Source organism: Pempheris klunzingeri, chromosome 13, assembly GCF_042242105.1.
Source record: "Pempheris klunzingeri isolate RE-2024b chromosome 13, fPemKlu1.hap1, whole genome shotgun sequence".
Taxonomy (NCBI): Eukaryota; Metazoa; Chordata; class Actinopteri; order Acropomatiformes; family Pempheridae; genus Pempheris; species Pempheris klunzingeri.
In genome coordinates, this window is record NC_092024.1 from 18,114,427 (window position 1) to 18,127,652 (window position 13,226).

Below are 13,226 nucleotides of genomic sequence, written 5' to 3' on the forward strand. Positions count from 1 at the left end.
AACTTTGAAGAGGTGAGAGGCGAGACGTCAAAACGCCGACAAATCACCGTCGACAGCCGCGCATCAACAAAGAAAAAAAAAAAAAAAAAAGGAGGGAAAGAAAAGAGTCATCAAGTCCGAGAAAAGCGGTGGAGCCGGGAGAAAGAGGGAGCTATGCCATCTCCCGCTAAGCAGAGCCCAGTCCTCCTCTGTTGTGTGTCGGAGCTGCAGCATGGTGTCTCTCTCTGGACTCTGGACCTACTGCCTCGCCCCCGGGAGACCTCATCTCCTCTTCCTCTCTGCCAGACCGCTCCTGCTGCTTCTTTTACTAACCGTCTTCACCTCCCCGGAGCCCTGCTTCCCGCACCCACAGCCTTGCCACATCCTCGCCCGGATAGGACACACCGTGCGCCTCGGCGCGCTCTTGCCGACCCGCCAGCCGGCACGGATACAAAACGCGCTCAACCGCGCCCTGGCTAGCCTCCGGCATCAGAGCGGTGGGACAGACTCCTCCACGACAACCCCCCAAACCCCCCCTCTGCTGCCCTACAACCTGAGCCTGGAGATGGTGGCTCGATCGCCCGCGGGTGGGGACCCGGAGTCGTTGTCCCGTAGCGCCTGCCAGGACCTGGTGGTCAGGGGGGTGTCCGCGGCGCTTGCCTTCCCACGCTCCAGGGAGGAGCTGATCCAGGTGGAGTTCCTCTCGTCTTTCCTGGAAATCCCCTTCATCTCCATCCTGGAGGACACAGAACCTCTTGTGACTAAGGTAATGGTTGCATAGTGTGTGTGTGTGTGTGTGTGTGTGTGTGTGTGTGTGTGTGTGTGTGTCTCTGCTTCAGTGTGCTGTTCACCTGTGGCAGTCATCTTAAAAGGATCCGAATAACACCAAACACGGAAGGCTTGTTTGGGTGTATTTCATTGTTTTTATGCTTTCCACACATTTCACTCCAGCCTGTGGGGAGGATTTTGATGTCTGAGCAGGTACAAAACTCTTCTCACATGCAGATTTTAAGCCTGGCTAAAGGCAATGGAATAGCGTAAGGAAAGGTAGTTGTAACCGGGATAGTAAGGGCAATTATTCTTCATCTGAATAATCTGAATCTTAAGAATGACAAGAATGATAGCATTAGAAAAACAAATATAATATGCATAATTGGAATTGTAGATTTAAAGACCATTTAGTGTGTCATTCTTAAATTGCACCATTAAATGTCTTCTTCCAGCAAAGTCTGAGGTTCAGATTGATCTTAGCTGAGCTTTGCTTTTGCACCTGCAGGCCCTTCACATGCATGTTTAATATCTGGTAGCTCTGCTTTGGTATTGGACTGAACCCTCAAGCCCTCCAGCAGCAAGGGTTTAAAATGAAATGCTTTTTTTCTTTAAGCTGTCTTCTTTTTCTGTGTGTGTGTGTGTGTGTGTGTGTGCTATCAGAGTCTGACTCCTTAAGAGAGAGCGTGTGTGTGTAGATGTGTGTGTCTGACTGAATTGGTGTGTGTGGGCATGTATGATGGAAGACTGCTGTGTTTTGGCACCTTTCAGAATGAATCATTCAAACACTTGAGATGGATGCTGTGGAGAGGTGTGGTTCTACAGCTCATGTTATTTGTGTGTGATCACATCTTTGTTTATGTGTGTGTAGTTTGATGTGTACAGATTTGCAGGTAGGCAGTACACGTGTGTGTGTGTACGTTTGTGTGTCATGTTAGTATTCCCAGCAGCAGTCGAGCTGCTTGCCAGTCAGTCAATCCAGCTCCACTCATATCCGCCGCTATCCAACTGAGCAGCCAACTGCATCTCTCTGTCACACACACATTTGAGTACACACACTCTTGCATGGGGGCAACCAGGACACCATGCACGTAGCATAAAGAGGACTTTAAACTTTCACACAGGTTCAGCTGAGACAGACACGCACACACACACACACATGCTGAACTAAGAGGCGACATTTAGGAGAGACAGGAGGGAGAGAAACAGGGAGGAGTGGAGGGAAATATCTATAGTTTAAGTCTGAAATCAGTGTCCTGTCACGTCTCTTTGTCAACAACGAATTGCTTATTTGATTCCAATAAAGCCCGCATGAATGAGAAGTCACACCACTTGACGAATGTGTTGGCAATACGAGGAGATAAGCAGGGAGGAAGAGAGGGAGAGGGGAGAAATGAGAGGAGGAAGAGAAGACAGGGTGGGCCGCGAAGGAGGAGAGAGGTTTTTTTTTTTTTTTTTTTTTTAGCTGTGGGAGGCCTTTCAGTTCTACAGAACTGTGCCAAGCAGTCAGTGGGCAAAAGAGAAGCAACCGTCACTCTGTTTCTCTGTGTCTCTGTGTCTCTCAATCTCAGCCTTTCAGTATTTTTAGCAACAATGTCAAGAAGCATTCTGTATAGACGGACGCTTGTTTCGGTTAGCTTTTATGTTTATGCTGCGCGAAAGTGCTTCAGCAATATTAAATTCATGAAATTGTTTTTCTCTGTGTCAGGCTGGTCTTTCTTGTTGCATATGAGGTGTTGTGTTCCAGGGATCTGGCAGCTGCAACGTCTGTTTGTTGGTGAGCACTCAAAGGCAAAATAGGGTAGCTATGATGTGGAGTAATAGCTAAGAGATAAGTAAAGGGTTAGGGACAGAATTAATAGACAGATATTCACAGTTGTCCCAGTAGTGAGCAGAGAGCGTGTCCAAGGAGGAGTGACCTTTAGGAGAATAATGTGCAAAATCAGCGATTTAGAACCAAAATGTAATAAAATATAATAGGAATAAGAAACTTATATAGAATCTGGCGTAACACGAATGGTCCCTTTCTGTTTGTTTAACAGTTTATGATGTTACGTGGTTAAGCTGCATGGTGGTGTAACAAGAACTCAATTAGTGAACTAATTGATCGACTTAAAATTACTGGGGAAAAAAACTTGGAAACTAAAATGGCAAACTGCCATTTTTGAAGCGTTTTGAACACAACTTTTTGTGAGAGGCATTTTTGTGACACACAGTTAACAATCGATCAGCTAAAAAACACCCAATTGCTTTATCGTTAGCTGCAGCCCTAAAACAGTATTGTTTTCGGTACATGGCCAGTGAAGGATTGTAATGCATTCTCTCTCTGTAACACCCCAGGGTGCACCTTCATGGACACAGAGAAATAAAATCAAAGGAGGCTGGTAGGAGGAGGGACGGGTTCTTAAACACACACAGAGAGGGCAGTGACGAGTGGGCTGGGTCAACAGGGAGGCAAATTGTTACCCTGCACAAACAGGGAATCATACACTGGTTTCTCTGCTGATAGCAAAATACACAAACAGAAAATGTAATTCTAATTAAAAATGCTATTTACATTTTAGCATCGGGGGAAGGAGTACTCCTGAGAGGGGGAAGGAGGGCTGAAGAAATGCAGAGACAAAACAAATGCCTCTGCCAAAAAAAATTGCCGGATCCGTCACAGATTGATCCAAAAAGAGGAGGATTTTTTGTTTGTTTTTGGAAGAAGAGCCTTCTCCCTTGAGTTTTTGAAATTGTGGAGATGTTGCTGCAGGGTATTGGGAATAGAGCCCACGTTTTTCTGGTGAACAGATTCCTTCTCTGGACATCAGAGAGAGGTAGATAGACACACACACACACACACATGGAAAGAAAGAGACACTCTTGTACATGCAGGAGGACACACTTGCTGTGCTTCCTACCAAATGTCAAGCAAATTTTACACAAACTCTTTAAGTACCACAAAAAAATAAAAGGTTGCTTTCTGAGTGCGTTTTCATCACAAGGTAAACAGCCTTCTTCAAGGTCAAAGAACAAGTCCATGAGAAAAATTTCTTTCAACACTTTACATTTACATTTGGCATGGTGTGATTTTTCTTCGCTGTCGCCTCATTTAATATTTAAGGTTTTGTGCAGCATTTGTGCAGCATGTGACATTTCTTGGAGGTTGAGATGATAGACATCTTCCAGGCTACCTTTCGGTTCACCCAACACCGGCCCTGAAAGGTTGTCATCATTATGTACTTGACGAGTGCATTTCTTTTAATCATCGCAAGTTCTGTATTGTCAAAGTATTCCTGTGTTGCAATCCTGGGAAAATTTCAGCACCAGCGAAGACACAAAAGGACACAGACAGACAGACAGACAGAGAGAGAGAGAGAGAGGCAGACAGAGACGGAGGTCGGCTGTCCGTCTGTGTTCCCCTCTCTCTGCTTAGTCAGACAGAGCTGTGGGAGTTGGTGATGCGTCTCAGCAAGGAAGTGCTTATTCCTCCCAACCTACTTAAGCTAATTAGAACCACTGTGTGACCCCTAACTGTAAATCTCTGCCGTCCATCTATGGCAGAGAGGATGCGAGGAGAGGGGAGAAGAAAGGCAGAGGGAACAGAGGGAGGGAAGGCAAAGGAAATGGGCTTCTAATTCCCATCTGGGCCGTAATGGGCATTTGGGCAGGTGATTTGTTCATCAGTAGCTTTTCGTGGAATGAGGATATTTGATGGTTTAAGTGAGAAAAATCCCAAAATAACCTTAATTAACCCAAGACAAATGAAAGGTGTTGGTGTATGGTCGGTATGTTGGGCTGTGTTGGTAATAGCAGCATAGTAATTATAGAATAAAACAATTTCATTGCACAACTGGCAACAGATTTAATTGAAAAAGAACATCTTTGAGATCTCAGTCCATTTTTAATGCGGCCGGCCTTTTTAAAGCGCGGCCTTACCAAACAATTCCAGATTCGCTGATAATATCACAGAAATTATTTTGTGGATCATGATTTCTATTCCGGAAATGTATTAGCAGGGAGAGCTGAAGGAAATGGTTTTGCTGATTCCTGAATGTGATTAGGTAAGAGGGGTGGTATGGTGTGAATTCATTATTTGTCATTCTTCACAGTTGAGGCTGTGTTCCTGCAGCTCAGTTACTGTCACTTTACCCCCAGCTGTACTTAATATTACTAAAATACACCCTGAAATTCCTCCATAAAGCACCATGTACATGACTATATTTCTCAGTCTACTTCTGATTACTATTCATATTTTTTTTCTCTTTGTAGTTCAGCTAGCCTGTTATAATATTCCCTTCAAAAGAAAAGCGCATTTTGTTCATATTTCAGAGAGTCTAGCTTCTACCTGCCATGTTTTTTTAAACCACATCTTGATCATATAAATGCACAAGCAGAAAAACAAAGAAATATTTGCTTGGATACTGTTGCTCCAATCCCTTGCACTGAATCACAGCATTAGTTGAATGTCTGAACTGCAAATGTTTATGTGATTGTCATTATCCCTTCCCCTCAAATATAATCACCACAAAACACACTCAAATACAGTCATGTGGTGTATTATTCGTGAAGTTTTTATTGTTTATGATTCGGAAAAACCTTTATTGTTCTGGTGGGGAACGTCTTTTCCCTCTGCAATCTATCCATCCTGCACTCTTTCATTAAGTCACTCCTTTTTTTAATGACATACCTCATTCTGCTTAGTAAAATGAAGATTAGTACAGTAAAAAACCCAATTTGCGACTTTGAATGAAATTACATTTTAATCCAGGGACCCTGCTGAATAAGACGCATTGTGGCTCTGAGCTAGCCCTGCTCTCAGAGGACACACACGCTGCACACGCGCACGCACATCCATGCCCACACGTATGCAGAAAGGCACATGCACACACCCCACACAAATGCATACCTGCATATATGTGATTCACACACACACATGCATAGACACATGCATACACACATACAGTGTCTGTTCTGTGCTCACTAAAGGTTATTAAGCCTAATGAGGCTTTACAAGGCCATGCTGCCTTTACTGTTTTCTTTGAGATGATGGGGGGGATTTGTGCCCCGACCACAGTGGAATAAAGGAGTGGAAAGAGAAGGGACAACACTTGTGTCGAGCCAGAGCCGCAGGCAAACTGACAGTTTGAGACAAGCAGGCCACTTAATGCAAACAGCTCAAAGCTTTTTCTTTATTACTGTTATGATGACAGTTCAGCGCTGTCTTGACTGAGCCAGATTAATTGAGCGGAGCAGAAATAGCAGAGTATGTATTACCAAAAGGACTGTGGGACTGTTGGAGCTGGCATTTGAGTTAGTGTACTAATGTTTGGTTTGTGTTTGGCTGGTGTTGTTGCCTCTGGTGAAACAAATGTCTCCAGTAACTCCACACCAGTACTATATTTCTCTATAGAGCCAAAAAAAGCAGTGATGGATGGAGGCAGAATCGAAAGGAAGGACTGCATGAATGGGGGAGAGAGGGACTTGTGTTTGTCATTATAGAGAGTTAATAGAGGGATTGAGGGAGGTATGTAGGGATCAATGACTGAGGGATCAAGGAAGAAAGAAGGAATGAGTTGGTAGGGAATGCTGAAAGCAGGGATAAAGGAGGAAAAGGGGAATAGGATGTTATGGAAGGAGATATAGAAAAAAGGGAGGAATCTTATAGTCGGGAATAAGGTATCAACGGAGGACTGAGAGATATTATCTGCAGAATGGGGGAAGGAGGGATAGAGAAAGGAAGGGTGAATTACAGACAGAAGTAAAGCATGATGGAAGAAGTGGATGAGGAAGGAAAAGAGAACTGAGAAAAATTGGGAGGGAGGGAGAGAGATAAACCGAGGAAACCAGTGGTGTGACAGAGAAGAGGGAAATGGCATCCAAGACACAACAGAGGAATTGAGTGGTAGATAACAAGGAAACAAGGAATTAATTAATAGAAAACAAGGGAAGGAGGGAGAAAGGGAGAAGTAAGACAGGAGTGAAGGAAACCAGGGATCAAGGCAGGAAAGGAAAAAGTTGGACAAAGTGGGGAATGAGCGAAGTGGGTTCAGATACTAAGGACACAGAGTGAGGGAAGGATGGATCTGGGGAACGAGGGAAGACGGTTTAGGAATAAGTGAATGATTTAGGTAAAAATTAGGAAAATCAGGTGGGAAAGGACCTAAGAAGAAAAAAGGAAATCGGGTAGTAGGGACTAAGAGGAAGACAAATCAAGAATGAAACAGAGGAATTCAGCAGGACAAAATAAGAACGGAGTAATCAAGGAAGAAAGGGAGGAAGGTGAAAAAGGTTAAGAATGTGAAAGAGAAACGGGGGATCCGATAATAGAATCATATAGAGGGGAAGGAGGGCACTAGGAAGAAATAAATGGAGCAGCCACTGAGCATAGGAAGGAAGAAACCGCAGGACGAATTAGATAGAGAATGAGTGAAGTGATGATGAAATAAGAAAGGAGAAATCAGGTGGAGAACAAGGGAGGGGAGGGTCAAGGAAGGAAGAAAGTTACAAATTGGGTGTGGAATAGGTAAAGAAGGGATCAACAGAAGAAGGGATGGACTTAAAGTTGCAGGAATGGAGGAGGAGATGATGGAGGGGTGGGAGGGGGGTGAGGGTATTGAAGGAGTGCAGGGAAGGATGACAGGAGACTTGGGCCTTGTGCTTTCTCTTCCGTTGCACAGTTTGTGGAGGCAGTTTTATCTAAACTGTGCCGGTTCATTAGAGGATTAGTGAGTGATAACTTCGAGCTATCTGTGATTGAAAAACACCCTCACACCTACATGTGCACACCCAGACAGATAAGTGAGTGCGCAGACACACACACACACACACACACAAACACATTCTGTCTCTTTGAACACACTGTGCACATATAGATTATACTCATGCAAACCTATTCAAAACGCACACAGATAAAGACAAAAAAAAAAGACATGTTGACACATACTTTCAAACTTTCACATCCTTCTAAAGGTACTTCCATCTTTCCCTTCCACAGAACTACTGGTGTTGGCTGTGCAACGGTTGTTTGTGCATGTGTGCACACACATGGGAATTTGTGTTATTGTGTTACAGTAGGTGGGAACTGAGGCAGAACACCAGAAATCTAGGCCAGGTGGCCTTCAGTGATAAGACTTGGACTTGGAGAAAACACACACATAGGGCCCTATAGAAGCTCCCATAGGTCACAGGTGAAAGACGAGCAGACGGGAGAGGCAGACATGAGGCAAGACAGGTGAGAGAAGGTGAGAGAGACATGTGCTGATGTGAGATTAAACAGATGCTGACAGATGGCTGCGGGACGCGGTTGAGCAAGTGCCAAAGTGACAGGTGAGCCAAACACCCGCGGGTGAACGTGAAAAAGTAGGGTAAATGTCCAGAGAAGGGGAAGACAAAATTAAAGTAGCAAATGATGAAGAGTAGGCAAGAGAAAGAAACACAGAGCAAAACGGGCTTAGACAAACACAGTGAGTGACTCAGACCGGTTGAGGGGGGAAAACAAAAGATTAAAAAGCTGGGGAATAGACAGCAAAATAAGAGAGCACGCTAGTAAGAGATAAAAGAAAGAAAAAGGGGACCAGGAGGTGACAGAGAAAATGTGACGGAGCAAAAAGCTGTCAGAGATGAAGTTATTTGAGAGGCGGGTGAGGTGCAGACAGTGGATTGAAAGATGGTAGACCCCAAGGTAACTTCTGTGTTCCTTCAGGGATATTTATGTTGGGAGTTGGCAAGAAAACAGGGATGATTTAAAACCCATCTGGATGGGCTTCAACACCACCTGCCTACTGAGGAAAAAGCTGTCTGTAAGGAGACACAACAGTGCACCGGTGACAATCACGTACACACACATCGTTACATCGTTTACATCAGTTACATGTGTAGAAACGCAGCCATTTCGCCCATTTGGTTCTACTCCAGCTCGTTTAAATTATCATCTTTCTGCTGCATTGCTGGCTTTTAGGATAATTCAAGGGCCACCATACCTACAGACCAGAACCACAAGTTCCGTTCAAAATCTTCAATTCAGTCCAACTTAGCATGTGTTTTGAGTGAAAATGGCTGTAGCACAATCCTGGTAAAGCTTCACCAAGGAAGAAACCAGGTGTCTACTGATGTCTGTGGATCACAGACGTCAAATACTAAATATGATCATTTTGTTTGAAGTCAAGTCTTCACTTTTTGTGCAAGGGAGCATCAACTGTAATTATAGGCCTGACACGGCTATTGTGCTGTTCTTTCCTTTTTGAAAAGGGATGAAGCCATTTTTTGATATTTCTGCGGCAACAATGTCTTAGCCTTGAGCTTCTAGGTGGGCGTTTCAAATGGCTTCAGTGGAGAGCCGGCTATGTTAGGAGACACACTGTCAACTTCCAAAGAGTGCTGCTGACTGATGACTTATTGTGTTGCCTCCGATCATTAGGCAAGGCTTTTTGTATCCTGAACAACAACATATTGTTTAATCTGTCTGTCTCTTTGCAGCAGGAGTTCCACACTGTTGAAATTTGAGACAACCGAGCTCCTCCAAAACTGCCTGTCTACTGAAATATTGATAAAGATGAATATTGATAGTGCAACTTGAAAAAAGTTAATATTGATGAATTATTTCTATTAACTATTATGAACTATTATTATTCTTCATCTTGCTTTAATTTGGGAGATAATGATGCTCTAGTTTTTGGAACTACAGTTCTAGTGGTGCTTTGGGAGATCTAAACAGGAAGTGTCATGTTGGCATGGAGTAAGTTAGTTTGCTGTGGGCTACAAATGAAGCCCTGTTTCTTAAATCTATATTTGTTTACAATTTAGCAAACTGGCGCCATTGAAAGTATGTTGAACATGCTATTTGTAGTTCTGGTTTACAATATACCCACAGTATAGAAGTACAGACAACTATCACTGGATTACTTTGATCCTTTTTGACTTTTAAGTAATGATAATTTTAATCATTCAGTAAGTCATGAGCTTTGTTTATTTTTACACAAGTAAAAACAAAGAGCTTAAATATACTTTTTTTTAATAGCAAAAATTACATTTTATTTCAACTCCACTGTGTTAACTTGTCTGAGTACTTTCTGTCCCCTAAAACTGGGGATTAAATGTACAAAGACGCTACAATACCCACTGTGTTTATCTGATGTAGTTGGATACACTCGAAAATTAAAGCTGAAAGCGAGCACTTTAATTTCACTGTTCCATTTCAAAACCAATGCGCTGCAGTACGGAGCCAACACCACAAAAATATTACCGCCTGCTCTCTGACTTTACTGAAACCCTTCACGCGCTTCCCCACACTGCACAATGCAGGAACACATTTCTCCTGTAAGCACATCTATAATCTCCTGTAACCGTCATATTCTACATAGATATATTGCTTTAGATCCAATCATACACACACACTCTCTCGTACCGCTACACAAAAACACAGTTAAATACACACTTACACACACTCAGACATGACAGTCACAGCTCTACCCCATACACGCATGGATACGCACGCTCAGTCAGATCGTATCCAGAAGTATCCATCATACATACTAGCAGTTGTCATTTGGTGGGAAATCTTGTTTGAGTTCTCCCTCTCTCTCTCTTTCTCTATTGACCTCTGTGTTCGAGCCGCCTCCATAAAGCAGAGCAGAGCAGAACGACAGATAAATCCGGACTGATATCCCAGGCTGGCTGCCGGTGCAGGGGAAACATCAAGACTATCTCATATTCATATGCACAACATCTAACACATAAACACTGTTTATGGGCCAGAAGGAGACGTGCAGACATAGCACAACAGATAGAGAGGAGCTGCGAGATACATGGTTTGCACGGAAAAAGAGATTTGAAAAGGAGAGTATTGGAGGCGATGGATGGGCGAATGAGCCAAGAAGACAATGAATGACAGTTTAAGGGTGGGGTGACACAAAAAGAAAAGAAGAGAGAAATAAAGGGTAAAAAAAAAAGTGTGATAGGGAGAAGAGAAACAGGATGTGATCAATTTTCCTTCCTCATTGTCCTTCAAACTGAGGACAGACCGTCCTCCAGATAGCGCTAAAGCAGCGTCCCTGTCGCACTTATCTCATGCCAAGTCACGCAACAGAGCGGAGCAATATTTCACTCTAATTCAGGTCAGTAGCATGCGTATATCTTGCATCTATTCCCCATTCATTGTGCCTTTTTTAAAAGGAGAACTGAAGAACATCGTAAAATTACAACTATTTATAACACTTTTGGAGATTTATTCTACAACTAAGATCTAGACCATTGGAAAGAAGACACATCCATTCAGATAAAATGACAAACGGTGTGGTACTTTCCTGGCTGAATGCCAACCGGCCTGGGCTGTGTCCTCATTGAACTACCAAACTTAAATTCTTAGTTGGGTTCTTGTGTTGTTGATACAAGACTGGATGCGAAACATGAATGTTGTGTTTATGGTGTGAAAATGCTGTTCCAGCAGGAAACCGTGCACAGCTGAGCAGAATCAATAAGTGCAGAAGTACCTGCGACGAGGAAAACAGAGTGAAGATATTTTTAATTGAGGAAAAGGGAATGGACAAGCATGCTTATGAGCAGCAGAGCGGACAAACATGAGGGCACGTTAGCTTGAGTTTTTGCTGAAGGTAGGCTGTTTATTTTTTTCCCAGTCATGACACACCGTCAGAGTGAACTGGATCTGAGGCATTCGGGTGGAATGGTTTGGTAGAAAGATCCTTTTCAGGCAGGACAGCTGGGCAAAATGGTTGGATGGAGATATCTTTTTCCGGCCACTCGCTGGTAAAGACTGCTGAGAGAGAGGTTTGTCAGTTGTAAAATTGTACTCGACCAGAGATATCTCAATTTCGGTTGAGGCTCCACAGAGGAGTGGATTAAAATCTACTTCAAAGATGGAGTTCCTTATTTAGAATGGTTTCCATACAGCAAGTGATGATGTACCAGACATTAGTACCGCAGAAAGAAACTGCTGCACTCACGTCTAACCCATGCTGCTTAGGGAGAAACACTTTATGTTGCCTTTTTTTCACCCAGCTGTCTATATCAAGAAAATGCATTTTCTGCAACGCAGTGTCTAAAAATATTTTTACCAGCCTTTTACATGCTGAGCTATGTTAGGAAAGTATAAAACCAAAGTTTTTCAGCCTTCAACTAAAGCCTTTTTGCACTTCTTGGATGTAGAGAAATGTCCTTTTGAAGAGAATAGACACCCCTGTCTATGCCCTAAAGGAAATATCATTAGCAAATGATGAATATAAATCAATCAATAGCTTAAATTTGCCAAAATACTTAAATCATTATGAAACAGCGTTGTTGTGCCAAGGTTATGTAATTCATTATAAGTGTATTACTTTGGGACAAGCTAGCTTCAATGATGAGTACTCATCCCACAGTTCTTCTGCTGGCAACGAAAACAAAAAAATAGGATACATTTTCCATGAAAGATTATGCATGAAAATTGTAATTACATGTTTTGAGTGTTTGTCGCACTTTTGCTCCAACTAAATAAGTAGTTGGGTTTTATATATAAGTCAACTGGGAGACACAGGCTTCCTCTCATCATACCACTGGTATTATATTTAGGCAGAAACACAACAAAGCTAATGAATCAGCAAAATAATTATGGTTTTGGGCATTCCAGCTGCAGTCACTCTTAGACTTTCTTTTTAACAGTGCTAATCCTCTCTAACTGTGTTACAGTTAGAGAGGATTCATTGGCAGTGTTGTCAGCTCTGGTTCAATGGTGTGCCCTAATAGACCAAGACATGCCCAGTCTGTCCATTCCAGCTCTCTGTCCACTGTGTGTCAGTCTCAATCAGACCGTCATGACTACAGCAGTGCTGCGCTACAGGTCGACTGCCAAGGCTTTCCCAGCAGTGCCAGTGCTCTGCCAGTGTTACTGTTCGGGTGTCTTTTGTCATAATGTTGGACATGAAAAATGTTTTGTGTGTTTTAGAAGTGTGTGTATATGTGGTAAATGCTCTTGTGTGCCTTGGTCCTGTGTTCCATTTTTTTGTACGAGATTGGGTTGGATCCGGTTCCAAGTTGGTGAAAAACTTTGATGAAGCGCCGAGTGGAATGAACTTTATACCACATCTGGCAAAACTTGCATTGCATACAACATTTTGTCAATTTTTAGTTTTAATGGCTGCATGAATTTTTGCACATGGGGTGGCACAACAAAGCTGCCTATTTTCAAGCTGCCAACCAGCAAACACTGAGCAGCATTAGCATTCATCTGCAGTCATGTTTCTGGTCACCTGATGAATAAAATTCTAATATTCAGTCAGTTAGGTCAGTTTTGAACTCCTGAGAGAAATATGTGTCTCTTTAGCTGCTCTAGTAGAGTCTTCCTATGTTCACCAGCCAGTTAATGGTGTTGAGGGACATTGAAGGCTTAAGTGATATTTCTTTGTGGGATTTTCACTGAGTGACACCTTTCACAGTAAACTGACCTATTGTTGATAAAAATGGAGTGCAGCTATGTTATTTCTGACCAGAGGTGTCAAAAGTGC

General features: G+C 42.9%; 1 protein-coding gene across 1 annotated transcript in view; it reads left to right on the forward strand.

The window, feature by feature from the left end:
* Positions 1-211: 211 nt before the first annotated feature.
* The window catches only part of grin3ba (glutamate receptor, ionotropic, N-methyl-D-aspartate 3Ba), a 62,337-nt gene continuing 49,322 nt past the window's right edge, over positions 212-13,226 (forward strand). Inside the window, exon 1 of the mRNA XM_070842527.1 lies at positions 212-745. Coding sequence (XP_070698628.1) covers positions 212-745 — 534 coding nt within the window. The remainder of the gene's footprint in view (positions 746-13,226) is intronic.